Source organism: Sciurus carolinensis, chromosome 12, assembly GCF_902686445.1.
Source record: "Sciurus carolinensis chromosome 12, mSciCar1.2, whole genome shotgun sequence".
Taxonomy (NCBI): domain Eukaryota; kingdom Metazoa; phylum Chordata; class Mammalia; order Rodentia; family Sciuridae; genus Sciurus; species Sciurus carolinensis.
Window position 1 is genome coordinate 109697930 of NC_062224.1, and position 24169 is coordinate 109722098.

The 24169-nt window shown below is 43.4% G+C and overlaps 2 protein-coding genes and 2 long non-coding RNA genes across 5 annotated transcripts; 1 reads left to right on the forward strand and 3 right to left on the reverse strand.

Moving 5' to 3' along the window:
• Positions 1-3739: 3739 nt before the first annotated feature.
• On the forward strand, positions 3740-10439 carry Mrps14 (mitochondrial ribosomal protein S14). 2 transcript variants are annotated; one of them, XM_047520760.1, is made up of 3 exons: positions 3740-3860; positions 7183-7341; positions 9912-10439. In XM_047520760.1, the coding sequence occupies exons 1-3, from the start codon at positions 3816-3818 to the stop codon at positions 10092-10094; spliced, it is 387 nt and encodes a 128-aa protein (XP_047376716.1). In that variant the 5' UTR covers positions 3740-3815; the 3' UTR covers positions 10095-10439. The 2 variants fall into 2 exon arrangements, with proteins under 2 accessions (XP_047376716.1, XP_047376717.1); XM_047520761.1 differs by lacking the exon at positions 3740-3860 and adding an exon at positions 4481-4635.
• A 4412-nt stretch (positions 10440-14851) lies between these two features.
• LOC124961030 (uncharacterized) lies at positions 14852-16626 on the reverse strand. The gene is made up of 2 exons (XR_007104214.1): positions 16528-16626; positions 14852-15196 (listed from the first exon to the last, which is right to left on the reverse strand). It is a non-coding gene; the product is annotated as an uncharacterized LOC124961030 (long non-coding RNA).
• A 1277-nt stretch (positions 16627-17903) lies between these two features.
• LOC124961031 (uncharacterized) lies at positions 17904-18816 on the reverse strand. The gene is made up of 2 exons (XR_007104215.1): positions 18242-18816; positions 17904-17996 (listed from the first exon to the last, which is right to left on the reverse strand). It is a non-coding gene; the product is annotated as an uncharacterized LOC124961031 (long non-coding RNA).
• A 130-nt stretch (positions 18817-18946) lies between these two features.
• Cacybp (calcyclin binding protein) lies at positions 18947-23562 on the reverse strand. The gene is made up of 3 exons (XM_047519993.1): positions 23453-23562; positions 23046-23370; positions 18947-19201 (listed from the first exon to the last, which is right to left on the reverse strand). Exons 1-3 carry the CDS (start codon positions 23560-23562, stop codon positions 18998-19000), a joined length of 639 nt encoding a protein of 212 aa, XP_047375949.1. The 3' UTR covers positions 18947-18997.
• Positions 23563-24169: the final 607 nt, after the last annotated feature.

The following is a 24169-nucleotide window of genomic DNA, read 5'->3' on the forward strand; positions in this document are numbered from 1 at the left end:
ACAGTCAGGCCTTATCCTTGAACTACCACTTCGAAGGACAACATAGAATGAGGATAAGAGCATGAACTGTGGCCCAGAAAAAGCTCTGTGGACTTACCTAACCTCTCTGTGCTTCAATTTTATCCTTTATATCATCATCCCTATTGTTTTATTAGACACAATCACTATGACAACTAGAAATTCACAATCACATTTCAAAATATTTCATGGTGTCCACCCAAAAAAATGCTTTTAAGAAAGAATATAAGAAAAAAGCAAAGGTGATATTATTGGCAATGTGGATTTCTCCAGTATCCAAAGCCTAATCTCTAGGTGCATCAGAAAAGCAAGATTTTCTTTCCAGCACCCCACCCCCGCCACCCTCACCCTTACATATTGACACTTGATGGGCACTTAGTACATATTTGTTGAATGATTAAATGAACTAACGATGATGGTCCTCCTGCTTCTAACATTCCAGGACAGTAAGGCCAGCAGTCTTCCCCACATTCCTTTGAATGGCCAAGAACTGCAGACTCCTGGGGAGAACTCAAGGTAAAGTGAGCCTTCTTGAGGTCTTACCACACTTACCTGCACATTAAAGGAGGAGGGTGCACAATTAATTAATGAAGACCCTGGAGCCTTGTCTCAAAGACTCCTGTCTCACAAGTACCATTAAAATGCTTCAAGCCCTTCTTAGAGTGAGAAATAGCTTAGTAAGACGCTGATGCCAAGTTAGCTGCACACACAGGTTCACAGCAGCATCATTCACAACAGCCAAAAGGTGGAAGCAAAGCAAGTGTGCCCCAAGAGAGAGAAAACAGATGTGGGACAGCCATAACATGAAATATTCACCACAAAAGGAAACGACAGACATGTGCTGCAACGTGGGTGAAGCTTGACACTGAGTGAAAGAAGTCAATAATGAAAGGACAAATACTGGATGATTCTACTTATTTGAGGTACCGAGAATACTCACATCCACAGAGCACATTGGTGGCCAGGGAGGGACGGGGAATTCTGTTTTAATGGTACAGAGTTTCAGTTTGGAAAGATAAAAAGGAATGGAGATGGATGGTAGTGGTGGTTGTTCACCAACAATGTGAATATAATCAATGCCACTGAACTGAGCACTTACAATGGCTAAGATGATAAATCTTATGTGCTGTGGTTTGCAGGTGACTCCCAAAATTCATGTCAGGAATTTAATCCCCAATGCAATAGTGTTAAGAGGCTGGATCTTTGGAAAGGCTATTGTAGCATGTTCCCATGGATTAATGTCACTACTGTGGGAATGGGTTCTTTGTCTCAAGAGTGGGCTTGTTGACCAAGTGAGTGACTCTCACTCGCTCTCCATGCTCTTGCCCCTCTGCCTTCTGCCATGGATGGTGCAGTAGGAAAGCCTTCACTGGCCTTAGTGTTGGACTTCCACCTCCCAGAACCGTAAGACTCTCTCTTCTTAGGCATTCCGTTATAGCAGCACAAATGGACTAAGACATTTATGAATGTTGCACCACATTGTTTTAAGTTACTAATTGTTATGGTTTAGATGTGGTGTCCCCTAAAAGATCACGTGTGAGACATGGCAAGAAGGTTCAGAGAAATGATCAGGTTGTCAGAGTCTTAACCCAGTCAGTGAGTGAATCCCGATAGGGATTAACTGAGGGGTACCAGAAGTGGTAGGGCATGGCTGGAGGAGGTGGGAATCAGGGGCGTAGCTTTGGGGTATACATTTGTATCTGGTGAGTGGAGACCTCTCTCTGCTTTCTGATCACCATGTGAGCTGCTTCCTTCCCTCTGCCACACTCTCCCACCATGATGTCCTGCCTCACCTCCAGACCTGAGGAATAGAGCCTGTTGTCTATGGGTTGTGCCCCTAAATCAACCTTTCCTCCTCTACAGTTGTTCTGGTTGGGTCTTTCCGTCTAGTCAACACTAATGCTGTTTAAAGACACTTTCAGGTGTTTCCAGGTAGCTGAAGGTGTGGCAGTTCCTGGCTGGTGAAAAGGGCATGAAAGCTCTGTGTCCCTTTCCTGTACCTTGCCTCAAGCATCACTTCCACCTGAATATCCTTCTGTGTCCATCGCATCCTTTATAATAAACCAGTGAAAAGCTAGCAGAGCTGCACCAGGGGTTTCCAGTGCATGGACACCCACCCCATCCCATCTAAGGGCACTAGATCCTGGGCAATCCCTACATCCATCACCACTTTGCGGTCTTCAGCAGGGCAACAGTCAGGGCTGCTTGGTTCCTGTGGCTTACACCTGAGTCTTTCTGACCAGTTCCTGGAAAGCCCTGGCCTTCCCTGTGCTCACTCTAGATGTATGCAATTCTCCTGACTATTCTTCCTACCGGATTGTGGAGGTGGGTTCTTGGCCTTGATTCCTGTCATACAGTAATGCAGGAAAGAACATAACCTACTGGGAGGGGGAACTAGTTTTAGAAAAAGGAAGCATAAGTTCACTGCACCCATTTCATGAGCTGATCACAGAACATGACCCTAGTTGTGGGGCGAGAAAGATGTAACATGGGCTTAAGACAGATGCTCTGACCCTCATCTAGGACTCTTCTGATTCTGGCATTACAGGGGCTCGTGTCGTCTTTTCCTGCCAGTTGGCCTGTCGGAAGCCCCACTCCCACTTCCTTACACATGTTCCTGTAAATCTGGACTTCTAAAGAAAGGCGCCCTCCTTTCTCCCAGAAGTTCCCCGTGTAAGAGTGCAGATGCGAACACCACACGCCCTCTCCTGGGCCATGCAACACGTCCACGATACAGGCACTTGCCGAGCTCTTGGATCTACTCCTTGAGACTCTCCCACCGAAGCGATGAGTGGGCCTCACCTCCACACAGTGGAAAGGGCCCTTCCAAGGGTCATCTCAGAGAAAAGGCAGCCGCTATCAAGATGCCCCCAAAGTTCCCTGTACTACAGACCGAAAACAGCAGGTTTTAAACGGCCATGTCCCCCCCGCCCCGGAAAACAAAAGTGCTTAAGTCCTTTTCGCCTAAACCCCCAATACAGATATAATGTACATAAAAGCCCTAGACACATAATGGGAACCACACCACCGCCATGATCACCATCGCCACCTCCATTACAGTGGGGAGAAGAGGGAGGGCAAGGTCTCCAGCAGGCTGGCCGGGAGCACGTGACGCCTGGGGTCCCGTCAGGTAGTGCCCGGGCGGAGGGGAGCACGAGGGCGGGGTCGGCAAGCTGTGGGTGGGGCGAATGACAGCAGGCGGGTAGGCACCTACTCGGTTAAGCAAGCGTGCAGACGGACGTAAAGGGACCAGCACGCGCAGCGCATCTGACTGTGCCAGCACTGCCAAAGTCCTCCTCCCAGACTTGTGATGTGCCCGAGTCGCGGGAAATCCCGCGAGAGCTCAGCCCCTCAACTCGCCCTCTTTCTTGTAAGCTAAAGACCCGCCTCCGCGCGCCCGCCCCGCCCCGCCCCGCCCCGCCCCGCCCCGCCCCACAGCTCAGGATCCGCCCCGCGGTCCAGGCCCGCCCCACAGCCCAGGCTCCGCCCCGCGGTACAGGCCCGCCCCACAGCCCAGGCTCCGCCCCCGCGGCCCAGGCCCGCCCCGCAACCCAGGCTCCGCCCCGCGGTCCAGGCCCGCCTCGCAGCTCAGGCTCCGCCCCCGCGGCCCAGGCTCCGCCCCGCGGTCCAGGCCCGCCTCGCAGCCCAGGCTCCGCCCCCCGCGGCCCAGGCCCCGCCCCCGCGGCCCAGGCCCGCCCCGCAACCCAGGCTCCGCCCCTCGGTCCAGGCCCCGCCCTACGCCCGCTGCTTCCGCCCGTGTCAATTAAGTTGCGGCGGTTTGCCTTGCGGCGGACAAGATGGCTGCCTCCATGCTGGGCGCGCTGCTGCGGACGTTCCGGCAGGTCAGGCCCGCGCTGTTACCGCCTCCCTACTCTCACCCCTGAGTCCCTTAACCTACGGGTCCCCAAGACCCTACCACCGTAGCACCCATCGCGGACCCATCCCAGGCTTCTCCCCACCACTTCCGCCTCCGGCCCGACTCGGGGAGGTCGGAGTGACAGGTGTAAATTTGTATTCGTAAGCACGTGACAGCTTGGCGTTGGAAGCTGGGAGAGCGACTCCTGTTCAGGAGAGACTAGGTGTCGAAGAGAAGGGGTCAGAGGATGGTCTGAGACTCCGACCATGCCAAGGACACGAGCTGTGGGCCAGGGAAGAGAGAAGCCAGGGCAGTGAGTGGCGTGGAAGCGGCGGTGACCGAGTTCCCGGGAGCGCGGGTGGGCGAGCCTGCGCAGAGGTGCCCGGCCGCCCGGAGGAAGGGCCGCGAATGGCTGCAGAGGTGGCAGTGTGATGAGGGAGGAAAGGTTCCAGAGAGAATAGGAGGAAAGCGATTGGAGACTGAGTGTGGACACGCCTTTTGAAGGAGTTTTACTGTAAAGGCAAGAGAAAGTGGGGTGGTCAGTAACTAGAGAGAGAGGGATGTATTGAGAGCGAGTTCCTTTAATGTGGCAGAATTAACAGTACATTTGTATATTAAAGAGAAAGATCCTCTAAAGTGGGAAAAATGGATGATGTAGGAGTGGGGAAAATTGCTGAATGTGCAGGCAAGGGTGTTGGGGTCTTGTTTATGAAGTTTGAACATTGGATATACTTCATCTGTAGCAATACTATTCCAATATGGTGAGAGTCACATAGTTTTAATAAATTTTCTTTTCTTATTTTTGTGGTGCTGGGAATTGAACCCAGAGTCTTGTGCGTGGTAGGCAAGCATTCTACCACTGAGCTACATTTCCAGCCCCATAAGTTAAAATTTTTCTAGTAGTCTTATTAGAAAAGTAAAAAGAAATGGGTGGAATGCATTTTAATGTATTTTATCTAACCAGGTATTTCCAAAATGTTATTTTAACGTAATAAATATTAAAATAATCCATGGGACATTTACATTCTTCATACTAGATTTTCAAAATCTGGTTCGTGTCTTATGCTCAAAGCATATTTCAATTTGGATGCTAAATTTTCCACCATTAAACTAGAAAATGTAATTCTACCAAAGCTTACCGTTTTACACCATAAATTACTTAAAATCAAGAAGTATGAGAAGTTGTTGGATTTCAAGTGCTTACTACCCATATATGTAGCTAGTGGCCACTGTATTGAACAGAGCAGATCCATAATAATGGGTAACGTAGAATGTATGATGCTGGTTGAATGAATAGATGTGGTAGTGGAAGTTTTGGAAATTCTCTACTGATTGCTTCTTTTTTTTTTTTTTTTTTTTAATTAAGGAGGAATTGAAGTCAGTATGAGAAAGTGGGAGCAGGTAACAGGGGTTTAAGAAGAAAGGAACATCTGTAGTCCCAGCTACTCAGGAGGCTAAGCTGGGAGTTCCAGTTGAGCTCATCAGAGACCTTGCCTCAGAAAAGAAAGAAAAGAGGAGACAACATGAAATAGTCCAGACAGGAAGAATAGTCGAGAGAATGGGAGCAAGTACAGAGAAGTGACAGAGGGGCCAAGAAGTTGAGGCTGTACTAGAGAGAACACTGTACCTACCACAGAATTCAAACTGGGTGAGAGAGGAAGACAAAAATATTAACAGCTGAGACAGTGAAAAGACGGTAGGATCAATGGATTGAAAGTTCCAGAGTAGTTGTTATTGAGGTGTTAGAACAAGCCAGAACGAAGTGACAGGACGAGATTGACAAAACTGAGGTGATGGAGGGGTTGCTCTTATTGGTGGTAAGAGGCCTAGGGCATGGTAGTTAGGAGTTAAGGAAGAGTGGAGGACAAAAATCCCTGAAGAATGGGAGTTGAAAGAACAGAGTGATCAGGTATGGTTTCATATATATTGAAATCACCAATAATTAAGACATTACTGGAGTGTGACCGTGAGCCAGGATTCAGATCAGTGAGAAATGCAAAGCAGTGGCAAGGCCTATGGTGGATGACTGCACCAAAGCCAGGGCTTTCAGAAAGGAAGGAGGGTCTGCAGGCTGCGGTGCAGAGCAAGAAGGATTCACCCACTTCTAGACCCAGTCCTGGCAGAGAAAGAGCTGTCGGGGGGCTGTCAGGAGGAACTCAAGATTCAGCTAGAGCAAAAAGGAGAAAGATGTTAAGAGAAAAACTGAGGATTTAGAAAAGTTTGATGATGGTAGATCACGAATGGAAGGTCTGCGGAGGAATATTGGGCGGTGAAGAAAGGCAGGAGAAGCAGCAGTGCAGGATTTCTGTAGGACAGGACAGTCCCATGTGAAGCCCTGTCAGAAGCTGGCAAGACATGGATGGAGGACATAAAACACTCACAGAAGAAGTAACAGGCCAATCAAGAGTTTATTTTAAAGTGTGTTATTTTTATAGTCCAAAAAAAAGTGGAAAAAATGAACAGTTATTTTTTAAAATCGAGGTCTGGGAGTATAGCTCAGTGGTAGAGTGTTTTCCTATTATGCCTGAGGCCTTGGGTTTGGTCCCCAGCACTGGGGAAGCAAAAACAACAACTAATATATATATGGGTGTGTGTGTGTGTGTGTATAAAATTTTAGAAAAATGTATGCAGATATGTAGGTATACATATTAAATGATTCTTATAAGATGTTATTAATTGCAGCTGTTTGTAATGGTAAACTGAGGTCTAATGAATGGTCTGATTGTCTAGTAGTAGATCAGGCATTAAATTGTGCATCTGTTCAGTGGAATGTTATACAACATAGAGAAAATGAAGATAAAGTTTTTGCATACAGATAATGAAGATATCTGAGATATAGTGTTATGCGGAAATGGGAGGAGGACTATAATTATGTATTTTATAGACAAAAACTTCTGAAAGGATATATAAGAAACAAGTAGCAGTGGAGACCTGAACCTGGGGGGCAGCACAAGGAAAGTGGGAATGGAGTGAGAGGGAGTCTTCGCTGTATGGTGGTTACACTTTTTGAACCATGTAACTATTAACCTAAATAAAAGACAAACAGAATTATATTAAAATTTTCTGAAAATTTATCACTGCCCAACACACATTATTGGTATCATGCTAATTATTACCACTCTTTGTCCATAAAAGTTATTTATTTTTGAATTGGGAAGTCTGTTATTTTGAAATATTAAAATGATCCAAAATAACTTCTTAAACATGCTACATCATAAATAGTGACTTAAAGATTGCTGATTGGGGAACACTTGCAGAGCTGGGGCCTGACCATCCGTGTCCTTCACATGTTCTGGCCTCTCTCGTAGGTGGTTCCTCCATTAGCCTCACGCCAGGTCCGCAGCTACTATGTGGACTGGAGGATGTTGCGTGATGTGAAGAGACGAAAAATAGCCTATGAGTATGCGGATGAGAGGCTGCGGATCAATTCACTCAGGAAGAATACCATTTTGCCAAAAGATCTTCAGGTTAGCTAACTGAGTCCCTTTACCTCAGCTTCATTAACTCACATCAGATCACTTTTGATACTGTTTGTTGTGACTAAGTATGTATCATTTCTGGAGAATAAGCTGGTCGTCCAGATCAACATAAACAGCCTTGAGACTTTGTTGAGTTTAGGATTAAAGACAACCGTCACTCCTAACTAGCCTTCATCCCCACTTTTTAGCAATCAGGGCACTGGGACAGTTGCTGATGCATGGGGCCGGGTGCCTCAGGTGCCTTGCCTGTGACCTGAACGGTTCCTTGGTCAGGACCCATCTTCCTGGGCTTCCTTGCCCACCTGTGTGTGCTGAGGTGGTCTGCCATTTGGGCTTCCTTTCATGTCATGCTCCTCAAGTCGAATAAAAGGATGTCAACCCTCCTTGATCCCCTGAAGCCTAAGATCCTGCACCTAAATGTGACATACCACACCTGCACTGAAGAGCTGTCCGTGTCAGGAGGGAGAAGCGAGAGCCTCGCCGGGTATGAGTCGGACTCAGGCCAAAGCTCAGATGTGAAAAAAAGACATTTATAGAGGTTGGAAGAACAGAATACACTCTGTTCATTTCTATAGGTTCTTTTAAGTTTTATCTAGACTAAACCAGATGAGCAGAAAACTAAATTCCCGCGACCACTCAGTTATGGCTTTTACCATATTGGCTTTAAGGAGTAGTAAGAAGAAGCCCTTATACGCTGCCGAAGACACCGTGACCACAGGAGCAGAGAGCAGAAGGGTGGCTGCTTAGAGCCAGCAGGCCGGGTGGGGTTGGTCAAAGGCACGCACTCGGTTAGAAGATGGAAATGTGCAGGGTCACCAAAGCACAGCGCGTGGCTGCCATCGGTAAGACTGTCCTATGTGCCTGGAATTTGCCAAGGGGGTAGGAGTGTTCTCACCACATCCACACCAAGGTGATTATGTGAGATGACAGATATCTTTATTAGCTTGATCAGGGTCGTTTGCACATGTATGTATATATTAATCGTGTCCTATACCTTGAAAGGCACATTTTAGTTGTGAATTATGTGTCAGTAAAGCTGGAGGGAAATATTGGGTGCATTACTGATGAGGACCTGGTTCCGGTGTCAGTACCAGCAACAGCAGTGTGGAGAATGAATGTGGAAACTGACTGTGGCTCTCTGCTGCCGCCGAGTAGCTCACAAACCAAATTATGACCCGGTTCCAGAGGCTTACAGGCTTTCTCAGTGTGCACTTCTTGTGTCCTGAGGCATGTATCTTTTCTACTTTGATTTCCCTGCCCAGTGTCCTCACTTGTAGACTGCCTTAAATCACTTTGGGAACAAGGGAAGCCATGCATGAGTCGCCAGCTTGTAGCATTTGTGAAGGTCTGCTCCAGCCCAGGCCTCTCTCTCCACTTAAACAGCGCTTGGTATCCACTCCTCATTGACTCTGTCATGTCATTTTGTTTTATTCTTTATGTATTTCACAATAGCAATATATGCATAAACAGATCAGGAACTTTTTTTTTTTTTTTTTTTGCAGAGCTGGGGATTGAACCCAGGGCCTTACACGAGGCAGGCACTCTACCAACTGAGCTAATCCCCAGCCCTGGAACTATTTTTTTTTTCCCAAGGCACATTTAATTTAATATCTAGAGTGTAATGCAGAAGGCCCAAATACAGTGAAGGAACACAGTCCCCCATGAACACCAACAACAATGCTCTTCTGACATGTGCTTGTTGAATGGGCTGGGGTTTCATAGAGCTCACTACTGGAAAAAAATAATGCAGCGAGTCTCATTACCGCCAGTGTCCTTATGCAATCTAGTTGTGAAATGAAGGTTTATAATGCTTTAAACAGTTTAAGCCTGCAGTTGGATACCACACCTTCATGTTTGTACAGTCCTCAGTTAAGATTATCTACAGTTTTTGCAACCATTCAAAGAACAAATCATTGATGAAAACCACATTGACTCAAGACTCCGTTATGGAACTATTAATGCTTAATAGTTGGTTAATGTAGTGGCTTTTTTTTTTGGGGGGGGCGGTGCTGGGGATCGAACCCAGGGCCTTGTGCTTACAAGGCGAGCACTCTACCGACTGAGCTATCTCCCCAGCCCCTTTAGTGGCTTTCTGTATGCATTATCTCATTTAATTTGTGGGGGTTTTGTTTTTTTGGCACTGGGATTAACCCAGGGGCACTTTACCATTGAAGCATATCCCCAGGACCCTTTTTTTTTTTTTGAACAGGTCTTGCTTAGTTGCCCAGGCTGGACTCCTGCCTTAGGCTGTGGAATTACCAGGGTTACAGGTGTACGTCACTGCACCCAACACGTTTTTTTTTTTCTTTTTTTCTTGGTGGTGCTGGGTATTGAACCCAGGTAGGCAAGTGCTCTACTGCTGACCCAGATCCCCAGCCCTTGATTTGTGAATTTTTATGACTCTATGTTAAAGTCTCAAATCATAAAAACCACGCTAGGAGGATGTCAGACATTTCTGGCAGCCTTCCAGTAAGGTTTACTGCTGTGTCCAGGGTTCTTTAACGTCTAGAATAAGTAAATGCATATGGTCTGTGTCCTAATGTTGTGATTTCCCTTAGGAAATAGCTGATAAAGAAATCGCAGCCCTTCCCCGGGACAGCTGTCCTGTTCGGATTAGAAATCGATGTGTCATGACATCCCGTCCACGTGGTGTAAAGCGTCGCTGGCGGCTTAGTCGAATCGTGTTCCGTCACTTAGCTGACCATGGGCAACTTTCTGGGGTCCAGCGAGCAATATGGTAAAAATCTGCTCCAGAACCAACTAGGCTTTCAAGGAAGAAAAGACTTTTCTTCTGTCTTTTTTGTGATGCTGGGGATCAAACCCAGGGCTTCACACATGCCAGGCAAGTGCTCTACCTTGAAGCCACATCCCCAACTGAGACTTTTCTAACAGACATCCTAGCTTATATAGGGGTCCAGGAGAGTTGGCTTGTCTACCCTATGCTACCTACAGTTAAATTGCTTTCTTATTTTACATGAAGAAATTTGGGTGTTTCCTTCTGTCATTAAATTATCTCCTTTCTTTAATAGATTAAACATACTGTTCACATACATGATACAAAGAGTAGAGCAATAAAAGTATTTTCTGTGAAATTATGCTCTCCATGCATCTTTTCTTTCAAGTTTAATCTTTTAGTAACACATGAGGGTTTCTATATTTTTTGAAGAGTGTTACTGGTAAAACAGTTTTATCTTATAGATAACCCAGCTACTTGACAGGCAGTTTGTAATCCTGGGCTGGCTTCCCTGTCCTGCCGAGGCCTTACTATTAGTTGTTAGAGATCTAACAATGGATCAGAAGTTACAGGTATTACTGTACAGAAGTTACCTGTATTACTGGCTAATGCTCAACTGCTTTGTGTGACAGCTGAACAGAAGAACCACTGAGTGCTTTCTTAATACATCTTTAATACAAAATATGCCTCTTCAAGCTTTGTTGGAATATATATTCCCTATATTCAGCAGGTTTTCTTGTGCAGTAACTCAACAGTGTGATCAACCCAATGATAAAAAGATACACATAGTAGTATAAAAGAACTCACTTAACATACATATGAAACTTACATATAAATCTTCAGCTAGGTGCTTTGGTGTGTGCTTATAGTCCCAGCTACCCAGGAAACTACTTGGGAGAAGGATCCCATGAGCCAGGAGTTTTGAAATCAGCTTGGGCAACACAGTGAGACACCATCTCTAAAAAAAATAAAAATAAAAAAGCATCAGCAATATGAAGCACAACACAAGGGCCCCCACATGGAGGATTTCACATCCTGTGACGGGGTTGGCTTCATTTAAATACCAACTACTGGAGAGTTTTAAGCAAGGAATGACATCTGTTCTACAGATCGCTGATAGCTGTGTCATAGATGGCCAAGAAGGGGAAAGTCTATAGGCAAGAGCCAGTCTGGAGGCTGTCTTGACTGTTCAGGAATTGAGGGCCTGAACTAAGGTAGTGGCATTAGCAAAGAAGAGAGGACAGATTTGAAAAGTATTTCTTAGGAAAGAAAACTAGGTAGGACTTAAGATCTTGACTAATTACATAATTTAAGAGGGAAAGATGACTCTCTGGATTCCTGGTAAGATAAATGCAGAGGGCAACTCCAAGACAGAAAATAATGGAAAACAGAACAGGTTTAGAAGAAACAAAGGCCTTTAAGTTCAGGTTTTAGTTGTGCAATGTTTGAGATACCTATCATCTGATGACGTCTAGTATACACCTGGGTACCAGAGTCTAACTCAGGTAGGGCCAGAGAGATGAGGAAATTGTGGTATACCTTAGAGTCATATTTCCTAAATATCTGGCAAATTACCAACTAGAATGCCCTAATATCTCAACTGGTAACTGATGTTACTGAAATCATAACTAGAACAACCAAATTTGCTTACTTTTGGCATGTCATTGGTAGTATATGCCTTACCTTTTGGGTTCTGTGAATATATTTCATTTGGTTTCCTAAGGCTCCTTTTCCAAATCTCTTTATGTCATTCATTTTTAAAAAATATATTTAGTTGTAGATGGACATGACTTTTTTTTATTATGTATGGTGCAGAGCATCAAACCCAGTGCCTCATATGTGCTAAGCAAGCGCACTACCACTGAGCCCCAGCCCCATCATTCACTTGGAGAAATCAAGCTATTTGTCTCGTGCAATGTCTTCATATTAGGTTGTTGACTTTTTCCACGTGTTTCCCCATTCCTCTGACCCCCAAATTTCATGTAAACCGGTCTTGCTGGATTGGATTCAGGTTCAGGGATGAACATTAGTGGTGCTGTGTACTTGTCATACATACCACAACAGAAGGCGCATTACCTCGGTGCCCAACTTGTTCTGATGGTTAGATTATCAGTGACTTCAAGTAGGATGAGTCTGACACCTGCGTTTGAAGTTTGCCATTTACTAACCTGTTGCTTAGTGGGGTTTACACATTAAATTAATGATCATTACCTTGATCTATTTCACTAGAGGTTGCAATGATGATTTTCTAATTCCGTTTTTTGTTTTTGCATTAGCTAGAATTTTTCTGTAGGGAAATATCCCTTAACAATTTAATTCTCCAAAATATATTTTTTCAAGACAGGGCGATATGTTTTCAAAATAACCGAGTTAGAACTCAAGCCAATTAAAATGTTTTTTCACTCTTTTCATGAACTTGTGGATTTGTACAGATTCAGGCTACTCCAATCACTGTTCTTTTTGATGCTCAAATTGTTCCATTACCAGTGGAAACCCCTTAAGCTCCTACATCCTTTGACTTGGTACAAGATTAATACTTCCTTGCACTCTGGCATAAGGTAACCTACGTTTAACCTGTTTCCTGCCTGGCATTTTCTTCAAGGGTTCCTGGTCCTCTTAGTAAGAAATGGTGTTTTGGGATCACACTGAGCTCCAGAGGTGCTCATGACTACTGAACTGTCATTGCCTTGCTGAAAAATATCTTTTAAGAGAAAATGGAGTTTAAATTAATTTATTTTTAATGTCTTTACATAAAAATCTTAGCTCCTAATGAGAAGCCTGTTCAACACAGTATTTTGCTACTAGTCCAGTGATTGCAGTTTCAGATTTCTTTGTGGTTATTTTTGTCTTACAGTCCATCTCTCACTAGCAATGAACAAATACTGTGTTCTCAAGTTACTTGAATTTCATACTGCTTACTTGACATGTTATGGTTTGCACATGCCCTTTCAAAATTCATATTGAAATTTATCAATCCCTGTGCAGCAGTATGCAGAGGTGAGACCTTGAGGAAGTCCCACCTTCATGGATGGCATTAACACTTTGTCCCTTTTGCACAGTTCAGCCGTGTGAGAATATTGAGAGCATCATCTTGGAACTCAAAAGCCTTTACCAAACACCAAATAGCAGTGCTAGTACTCTGATTTTGGATTTCCCAACCTTCAGACTGAGAAATAAGTTTCTATGATTTACAAATTAATCTGAAGGCATTTTGTTATAGCAGCAGGAATGGACCAAGAGTTTGGTTTACTTTCAAATTTACGGTTATTTTTACATTTTCAATTAAGTTTTAGATGTAAAGTAAAAAATGTAGAGAAAGGTACATTCATAGAAGTATTTTAACTTCATCTTCTTTCTTCCCTATTGGTGACAATTTTATTACTTTTGAGTTCCTAATTGTTTTAAAGTAGAAAAAGCATATTCACATTTCTAACCATTTCTTACACAAAGGTAGTATGTACACTGTTTTGTGCTTTCCTACTCTACTCTATCCTGGTGATCTTTGTGTGTCACTATATAGAAATTTTTTTGTGTGGCTGGAGGTACTGCCTCATGTGGATGTACCTACCATTTAGCTAGTCCCATTAATAGATATTTGGGTGTTTCCAATCTTCTGTATAGATCATTCCAAATTCTGGCCAGTTTATCTTTTGCACAGACACCAGATTTCTAAGCCAGAGATGAAACACTTATTTTCCTTCCATTCCACGCGTCCTTATTCCTCCATGGCCTTAACACAATACCACTAGTATGTTAATCTCCTGGCGTTTTCCCCAGTGATAGATAAGAAACAGTGTAGTTTAATTTCTTTTCTGAACAAGAACATCTTTTTATGTTACAGGTCATTTACATTTTTTTTCCCTGTAAACTATCTGTTAATTGTTGGAATCTTTTCAACATGTCATTAGTTTTGGTTATAGTACTCTTTCTTGCCATGCATTTTTATATAGTTAAAATCAATTGATTTAAAATCTAGAAGGAATAAAACCATTGACATATAGTTTCCCTTTACTTTTCTGTTTTAATAGAATTCCATCCATGGCTTCCAACACTAGTATGCTTTCTAATGCTTTTCTAATACCTGCCTGCCACTTCTACCAAATTCTGGTTAGCAGTAGCTTTAGATCCAGCTGGTCCTCTTGGATCCTCTAATGGCTTCCTCCATCTAACTGCACTGTATAATACCTCCAGTAGAATGCAGTGAATGAAGATCATGGCACTTTGCTCTGGCTTCTGATTTTAGGAAAGCCTAGCTTTTCTGACATACTCCTGAACAGACAGAGAAAAGCTATTCCATTAAATAAAAATTCGACTTTATTGAACCTAGAAATAGATGAATTTTCAAATTTTTTGCTTAATGGTTATTACTTTTATATGCCATCTGATCCACAGCAGACCTTAAAAAAGATGCTTATCCTTGTTTTGATTTAGTTTCAGTTTCAATTCTGTAATTATTTAAATCTACACACAAACATGTGACTGGATTATTAGGGCATGGTAATGCACTGCTTAAGCCGGAAATAAGCAATCACTCTACAGCAACTTTTAAGCACAAGTACAACTGCATTTTATGCAAAACTTCAGGTTTTACTCATTACATTGGTGGGAGCTGATGTACTAACTTACAGGCAAGCAAATATTTCTAGCTGAACAAAAATACACATAATGTACCATTTTCATAGGTAAGACTTGCTTTTTACATTTCAATGAAAATACCATATAACCCTTTCTTGGGGGAAAAATAATGACCAGGTACCAATGAAACCATCTTTGAAGTATTTAATAAGCACATTTTATTTAAACAAATCCTCCAGTAAAGAAATGGAGAATTTACTGCCTTTACTGTGTAAATAGTTACGTCAAATTTATATGTGCATCTCTCCAACATTCCCTTATTGGAAACATCCATATTTCCACATCACAGTTCCCAGAAAAACTTTTTTTAAAAAGTCTCAAAATTCTGTATCTCCTTTGGCTTGCTTCTCTCTTGATTCCACCCAGGCTTTATTAATGGTTCGCTTCATATCATCATCTCCATCTTCATAAATTTTCTTTAGAACATTCATTAATCCCTCACTAGGATCTGTTTCAGTGTCGTATGAAGGCTTTCTATTAAAAAGAAAGAACAAACATGCGATAATGAAGAAATCAAAGCACGGAAAGACACAATGTCAGATTAACACTGGTAGGAAATAGAGGGGTGGATAAGAGGAAGCTGGAGTATCCAAACATACAAATTCATCTCAATACCCACTAACCACACATGCACACACACTTAGTGCACCAAGGAGTGGTCACCAAAATCACAGTTACGGGGCAGTGCGATTTCAAGTGATTTTTAGCAGGCCAAATAATAAGGATTCACTTATTTGGCTTTTGATTTTTGGAGGGTGGCAGGGAGGTAGTATAAGGAATTGAATTCAGGCACTTGACCACTGAGCCACATCCCCATCCCTATTTTGTATTTTATTTAGAGAGAGGGTCTCACTGAGTTGCTTAGCACCTTGCTTTTGCTGAGGCTGGCTTTGAACTCACTATCTTCCTGCCTCAGCCTCTGAGTCACTGGGATTACAGGCATGTGTCATGGAGCCCAACTTGGTTTTTGATTTTTAAGAGCTTTTTTTTTTTTATATCATGTTTTTTAAGAAGACTTTGAGGGAAAACCCACAAGCATTAACAGTATACAAGGATACATATTGAAGTGCCTGCATTTTAATCAGAAAAGCGTTTCTCTTAAGTCTGAGATACGTGGATCTGGGCCTAGTGGTAAGAGTCTTGAATAAATACTGTCAGTACCTCCAATTTGATGAAAGTTCAAATGTGCATTCAATTCATTTAATGCCAGATTCTACAATGGGCACTGGAGATACACACAATAAGACAGGGTCCCCGTACTCCGGAATTTCAGTCTGGATTAAAATCAATTCCTCAGATCGTTTTGGTATCCCTCACTCTAGCCAACACAGCCCAAATGCACATGTCTACCAAAGGAGAAGTGAGAACAGTCAGCCAAGCAACTCAATGCAGTCATGAAGGATAAATATATTCATCTTTCCCCCTAAACCAGTGGTAACGAACTTAAGTGCATATCAGAAACATCTGAGGAATTACTAGGGTGCATTCATGAATATCTGGGCCTTTCTGGAACTCCTGAAACAAAATACCTAGGAACAGGCACAGCATCTGTTGCACCATGGTGCTAAGGCTGAAAGCCAGTACTAAAAGTGCCAAGTAACTGCAAACACCTAGACAACCCACCTGCAGGACAGGTGGCACCTCTTACATAGGCTGTGGCAACTGAAAGCAGACGTTAAGACGATGGGGCTGGTCAATGGATGACAAAAGATAAATGGCCATGTCAGTCTCCATTAGCCATAAAATCAAACACATATCCCAACCAAGAATATGGCTGAAATCCTTGAAGAAATAAGGAGACTCACTCTTTCTCTTTACATTCCTTTTCAACCTGAGTAAAGTATTCCCACCGCATGTTTTCTGTTTTCTTTCTACATAAGATAAGAACTGTATCAGTCTTGGACCTGGAAGAAAAGTGGAAAAGCAAAACTTATAACATGGAGATTAGTATATTTAGAAAACAATTATTCACTCAAGTGCCTAGTATGGTGGGACTTATTCTAGCTGCTAGAAAAGTTTATAATAGGTCAGAATCTGGAAACACTCACTGAGGGCAACAGATACTTGTGAATCCCTTCAAATGCTAATTAAATACTATCAAGATAACGAGGGTGCAAATGGAGGATGTGGGCAGGAGCTTCACTTGGGAAAGCTCCCAAGAGGAACAAGATTTAGAGAAGGACATTCTATGCAGTTGGCACAGTTAACCAGAATGGCCCCAAGATGAGATGAGAATACACCTGGTGTCTGAAGAAAGGGAGGAGTTGGCTGAATTTTAGTGACTGAAGGACAAGAATGATAACGGTGTGAAGTATGTTGGGAGGCGAGAAAGGAGGAGGAACAACATTCAACTCCTCCAACAGTGAGCAATATAATTCCTAGAAGTCTGAATATTCATTCAACTTTAGGACTGGTGGATGAAGGAGGATGCAAGGAGACACAAGCTAATACATTTTCTCTTAATATTCCATAACATGGCGACAGAACGACTGTCTACATACCTGACTGCATCAAACCTCATTTATTCAAATGACAGAAAAGAAAATTGTCTGAGTTATTGAGAAGTATGAATTTAAGATCGTTTCATTAAAGCTTCAACTACAATTAGATCAAGTAGTTAAGACCTCCTTTTATGCATCAGAAACTTTCTACAGTGTACCTAACAATAGCTACCATTACTTTAAATACATTATGTGTAATAGTTCATTTCAGTATATCATTACAATTTGTGAAATAAATTACCACTGGACTAGTGAAGTGCGGCCAAGTGATAAGCTTGCCAAAGGTCACAACCAGTAAGTGATGAGCTGGCACTGAACTTGTCTCACTCTCAAACAACTTAAAAGTTTATTTCCCACCTGATTTTAATGCAATATTGTTATAATCCTCTATTCTTCTACAGTATGAGTTGGAAAAAATGTTTCTGTAAGGGCCAGATAGTAAATATTTAGGTTTCATGGAGCACATGATCTGTTGCAGCTACTTAACTCTGCCACTGTAGCGCAAAGGCAGCCACAGCAATAGAGAAGAAGAACGCTGTGCTCCAATTACCTATTTACAAGTAGACCCTGGTCTGCAGTCGCCCATCAATTGCTAGTTCACCTCAATTCTAAATCAGCCCGATTTAACTTAACGATGTTTCACAATCTTCTGACCAAAAACAAACCACTCACTTTTTTTGAACTGCCCTTCCACAGAGATCGGTTTCAAGAGATTGTTCACAATCATGGAGTAACTCTTCCCATTTAGATTCTTTACCAAAAGATCAAATGACCTACAACACAATAGTGAATGCATTATCTTTCCAGTTCTATGAAAGGCAATCTAAAATTCTCTTCTTTTTAAGTTCACAGCTTTATTTCAGTATGTACATGTTGGTCTCCTATATGATTTTCACACCTCTGCAAAGTAATAAAGCATGATTACTTCTAAATTTAAGCAGAATCTTAGAAACTTTACAGAAAAGATAAGGCAAATGACTTTAGGAGCACTGTCTTTACCATTATGTTGAAAACTCACCTCTCTGTGAAATGCACCTTGCACATTCTCAGTGGGAACCTGATGAACTCCCGTTAGAGTACTGTAGATTTTCACAAATTATCTGATGATCCCATCCTAGCAACACAATAAAAGATGGAGCACAAGTTAAATCTCTGAAACCACTTTTGAATAGCCAACGTATGTGGCTTATAATAAAATTCAGCAAATAAAAATGAAATTCAGTAACCTGAAGAAAATTAAAATTTAAGGAAATTCTAGATGGAAAAACTGAACCTCAAAATAGTTAACACATTCTACCCAAAGTTAGATTCAAATTCAGGTTTTTGAACACAAAAGCCCATGTTCTTTTCCTTAGAATGAAAATATTGATGATTAAATTAAACTCATTTACTCTTTTTTTTGGAAATAATTTTTCCCTAAACTATATAATGCTAATTCTCTGCCTTGTGGGATAGCTAACATGAGCAATAATTCTACAATTATCTCTATTATATAAATACAATCCCAACTTCCTCAATTCCTTCCAAGACATGGTAGATTAAGTTAAGAGTCAATTCTTCATCCAAATGCATTCATTTGACTAACCTACTAATACTAATAAAATGCCATTCAAAACATTGTCACACTAACCTACATGAACTGTCAATGCTAAAAAAAAAAAAAATAGACAAACCACAGATAAAAGATATATCAAGAATATGGGAGGAGGGGTTTCTTTTTGCTCTTCTGAGAAGACTAGACAGGGAACCGAACTCATACCATAATTACTGATTTTCACGGTATATCTGTTGTAATGGGAGCAACCACAGCAGCTGGCTTTTCATTGTCAAGAAGTTCTGGTTTCTTCTTGTGATTTCTGTGCATATTGTTCTTTATCTTCTGTCTCAATCTTGTTTTTTTCTGCTGTGAGGGCATCACGTACTCTTTTCCTAGTGGTCTTTTCAGCAATACCTTTACCTCTTCTAGATCTTTCTGCAGCTGTGTTAAAATAAAAGGTAAATTAGCTGTGATAAGTAAGACCTACCACTTTTTTTTTTTTTTTTTTGCAGAATGGGTATGAATCCAGGGCCACTTTACCACAGAGCTACATCCCCAGTCTTTTTAAATTCTGAGACAATCTCAAATGCTTAGGTTGGCCTGGAACATGTCATCCTCCTGCCTCAGCCTCCCTACTGGCTGGGATTACAGAAGTACACTGCCACACCCAGCAACTCATTTCAACTTACTGAAATAGCTAAAAATCAAGAGGTTCATCTGTATTTTCCTTTTGGTGGACTATTATCTGCCTTTGTTTTAGGACATTTTATTACAAGAAACTTTGGAGAATTAAACAAGAGAACACAAGCATTTTTTTTTTTAAAGGAGTTACAGATGTCTTTGTAACTCTAATCTAACTCATAGATGTTAGAAGTTTTTTAAAAATATTAACAGTGCTGACAGAATCCATGCGAAGGCTATGGCAACTTTACTGAAGCAATGTTCTATTTTCATCACTGCCTCACTGATGATATCCCAAATACCCGCCACACCAAAAAAAGTTTGAATTTTTAAGACAAAAGATTTTTTTTAATCCTGCTTTTAAGAAAATGTCTGGTTTGGCAGCTGCACATCATAGATACAGTTAGACATCTGAGACTTGCTTGCACACAGGAAAAACCAGACAAATGATCCAAAATGAAACATACTCTTGGAAGGAGTCTTTTTCAAAGACTTGATTCTTCCTGTGCCAATACATTACTACTGAAGTGCTTCTACTTTTTGGAAGTAGACGTCAACAACTTTTACGAAGTTCCATCATTAAAGACCCTTTTAGAAAAAACTATTGGGCTTAACAAACACCCACCACCAACCACTTAACTCTAACATAAGTGCCATAAAATGTGTAAGATCTTCCGAAACAACTGAGTTCTGGTTTCATAGTAGCAACTTGATTAGAAAAATCTTACCTCATAACCTGATTAAATAAAAAGTTTAGTATAAAAATCTTTAAATACTTGATAACTCAGTATATCAGTACAATGAAGTTTGAAAGCCTTTATGTTTATTAGCCTTATCAAATGTAGTAACTGGGGCTGGGGATATAGCTCAGTTGGTAGAATGCTTGCCTTGCCTTGGCCCTGGGTTCAATCTCCAGCAACAAAAGCGCCGCACAGCACGCGCGCACACACACACACAAACACACAAACACACACACACACACACACAAAATGTAACAGAAAAAGAATGATTTTTTTATTCTTTTTTTTTTTTTTTTTTTTTTTGTAGTTATAGATGGACAGCATGCCTTTATTTTATTTATTTTTATGTGGTGCTAAGGATCAAACCCAGAGCCTCACAAGTGCCAGGCAAGCGCTCTATCACTGAGCCTAGCCCCAGCCCTGTTGTCTTTTATTATCTCCTTTAACTCAGATGCTGTTGTTTTGCCTATCCATAATGGTACAAAACCAACAGTACCCAGCTCCTGTCTATCTCCCCTCCCCTCCAAGAAAAACTCTTACTAATAAGACAAAATAAAGTTGCAAACTCATCTTCTGAGCATAGTGTTTAAGTTCAAAGTAATCTTTATTATAACGATTTCAAAAATTCATGTTGATTCTAATACCAACATAACAAAGACACCAACATGTAAAATGAGTGTTCCCACAGCAGGAATTTATTTCTCAAAAACAAATAGGAGGCTGGGGCTGGGGCTCAGTGGTGGAGCCCCTAGCCTGTGTGAGCACTGAGTTCAATCCTCAGCACCATATAAAAATAAAGAGATAAAGTAAAGGTATTGTGTCCATCTACAATTAAAAACAAACAAACAAATAGGAAGGACATTTTTAAACCTTAGGTTTTGGTTGTTTTTGGATCAGACTAGGATTCCTTTATCTAGTCAACTCCAAAGAACTGAGAATTATTAAGCAAGGGATTCCCAGTGGCTGAATTCCCAGGCCCTCTTTATTGCCAGTTCTGACTCTCAGCTCCATGAAGGTATCCACTGAAACAAATCACACAACTGTTCCTCAGTTGTTCTCTGCAGACCTGAAACCAGCAAAGGTCATTCTTTTGGTGTGGTTTCTGAACACATGCTTTAACATGCAGTTTCTTATCTAATTTATCTTGTAATCCTCCTTGTCTTCTTGACATACATTTGTTTTGTGAATGCAAAGATCATACTTCCCTTTTATCTCTATCCCTTTATCTTTAAATTTCTAATTATTCTCTAGAGGTCTCAAAACCAAACTGCCTCAAAAATGGGCAAAGGATTGGATGGACTTTTCTCCAAAGATATGTGTGTGACACCAAGCACACAGATATTCAACATGTGTAGTCATTAGAGAAACACATCAAATGCATGAGATATGACTTCACATACCTACTAGGATAGTATAAAAGCAAAACCAAAAAGCCCCAGAAACTAACATGTTGACAACTACATGCAGAAACTGAAGCCTTCATACATTTCTGGTGGGAATATAAAATAATAGGACGACTTTGGAAACAGTCTAGCAGTTTCTTCAGAGTCACCATATGACTTAGCAATTGCATGCTTAAGTAGGCCTATAACCCAGGGAACTGAAAGCAAGTCCACTTGTACACAAACACTCAAAGCATTATTCCTAATAATCAAGAAGGGGAAACAAGTCAAATGTCCACCAATTGATGAGTGGGTAAAGAAAATACCCACCATGCCGCCCTACCTAGCAAGGGTGTTCGGACGCACGCTACATCAAATATGAACTTGAACACACCCTAGGTTAAAGGAGCCCAAAACCAAGAGGCCACACACAGCACGATTCCATCTAATATGAAATGCCCAGAAGAGGCAAATGCAGGAAGGAGAGATCACGGTTGCAGGGGCGAGGGAGAGGGCAAAGTGAGGGTTTCCAGGGCACTTCCCGGGGCTGATGAAAATGTTCTAGAACAAGGTAATGCTTATGGTTGCCCGATACTGAATATATACACCTTAAAACGGCCTAAAAGGTGACTTCTATGGCAAAACAACACAAAAGGGAGCGTCCCTAAACGTGTACCTCGGTATCTAAAACTGAGAGCGTTCCTTACTTTGATGCGGACCCACACTGAGCCAGCCACACGCAGGACTGCAAAGCCACAAGCCCAGGCTCTCCTCAGGTCACAGCGTCACTTGTGGCAAATCACCCAGATTAATTCTTCAGGCACATTTTTACTTAAACACACAGACTTGTGATTTCCCAGTACGTGTTATTCAAATGGAGCAGAAATTGTCCAGAAGGCGATCTTAATCGATACCCAGCACCCACCTGAACAGCAGCATCATGCACTGACCCCCTGCCCAGGCGGGAAAAGGAGCGCTTACCAGCCCCTCTGTGCCACTGAGCCATGGAAGCCTCCAAAAAGTTAACTGGCCCACGTTCAGCGTCTAAGGAGCTAAAAACAGGCCAATTTCCTGCCATTAATTACAACTAGCTTTCCACTTATTTTTTAAAAACGCGCATAGCCGACTACTGCTTGCCAAGCACTTGCTTAAACACAACCGTAACGACCCTGTGAGACGGATACCACTACGGGGGCACAGAGAAGCGAGTTAACTTGCCCCGGGGAACACAGCTGCGCGGACACATCCAACAGCCTCCCAGCGCGGGCTGGCTGTCTCTGCAGCCGGCTTTCACCTGGCGAGGCTTCCCGTCCCCAGCTCGCAACCGGCGGCGCCCAGGGCCCGCAGACACGTGAAGGTGACCGGCGCTCGCAGCGCCGCCGCACTACCTGCAGGCGGGCGTCGCCGCCCCGCCAGCGGCGGCAAGTGGGGCGCGCAGCGGGGTAGGCGCGGCGACGGCCGCAGGCCGAGACGGCCCCTTACCTCGTCCAGAGCTGAAGCCATGGTGGGGCTGGGTCCGGCCGCGGGCCCGCGCTGCAGCCGTGCACCGGAGACAGGAAACGCCGCGCCGACGCGCAAGCCGCGAGCGTAGACGCGACAGGCGCAGCCTGCACGCACACCGATCCTGCGCGAGACCGCTGCCCGCCCTCCGCACGCCGCGCCTCTGGAACCTTCGCGAGGCCGCCGCCCACCCCTAGCGCCGCCCGCCGGCCAGCCGGCCCCACCCCGCCAGGCCCCGCCCTCCGGCGAGCGCCTAGCAACGCTCAACTCTCGCGAGCGAAGCGGCAACTCTCGACGCGTAACTCCTCTTCCTCCCCGCCCCGGAAGTCATGTGCTTGGATCGCGTTGGCTCCGGCGGCGCAGTCGCACCTCGGAACCGCTACTTTAACCCAGCCCCGGAAATGACGTGAATCTCCGGGGTCCAAATCGGAAGTTGGCTGGAAAGTGGGCCACTTCCGCCCTCTCGCTCTCCAGGACACCCGGGTAACCAGATACTCATCTTGTCTAAGGCTAGTCTGAGAAACTACTGAAAAGGGACACACAGGGGAGAGGGGGCAACCTAGTTCCGGTAAAATGGGAAGCAACAAAGATGTTAAGGAGGGAAGGTTCCTGAAAGGAACAGCTCGGTTCTCCGTGGATTTTGGCGCGCTGCAGACGTCAGGGGTCTCGTGCCCCCGACGTGGTGACGTCATCACGGACCGCGGCAAGCGCTGCGGCTGCCTTGGCCACGTGACAGGGCCTGAAGGTGCATCCGGGGTGAAGGCAGTGGACCGAATGCGCCTCCTGTGGCTGCAGTTGGGCCCCGCCTTTCCTTGGCGAGCTGCGGAAGCACGCCTTGCCAATGCTTTTGCCCCTTTTACTGACCCTCTCGCGAGTCTGGAGTGGCTCCCCTTGCGTCCCCCAGAGCAAGACCCGTTGGCAATCGGAAGTGGGGAGTAGCTTTTCTGGAACCCAAGTTCTGCCCCTCTCCTGGTTCTAGCAGCCCCCTCTCAAGAGGTTCCGGGGAAACCCACTTTTCTCCGTATTTTAATTTCTGGCAACATCAAGACAGTCAGCAATACACCTGCTGAAAACAGTACCTTGAGAGGTCAAATACCCCGCAGTCG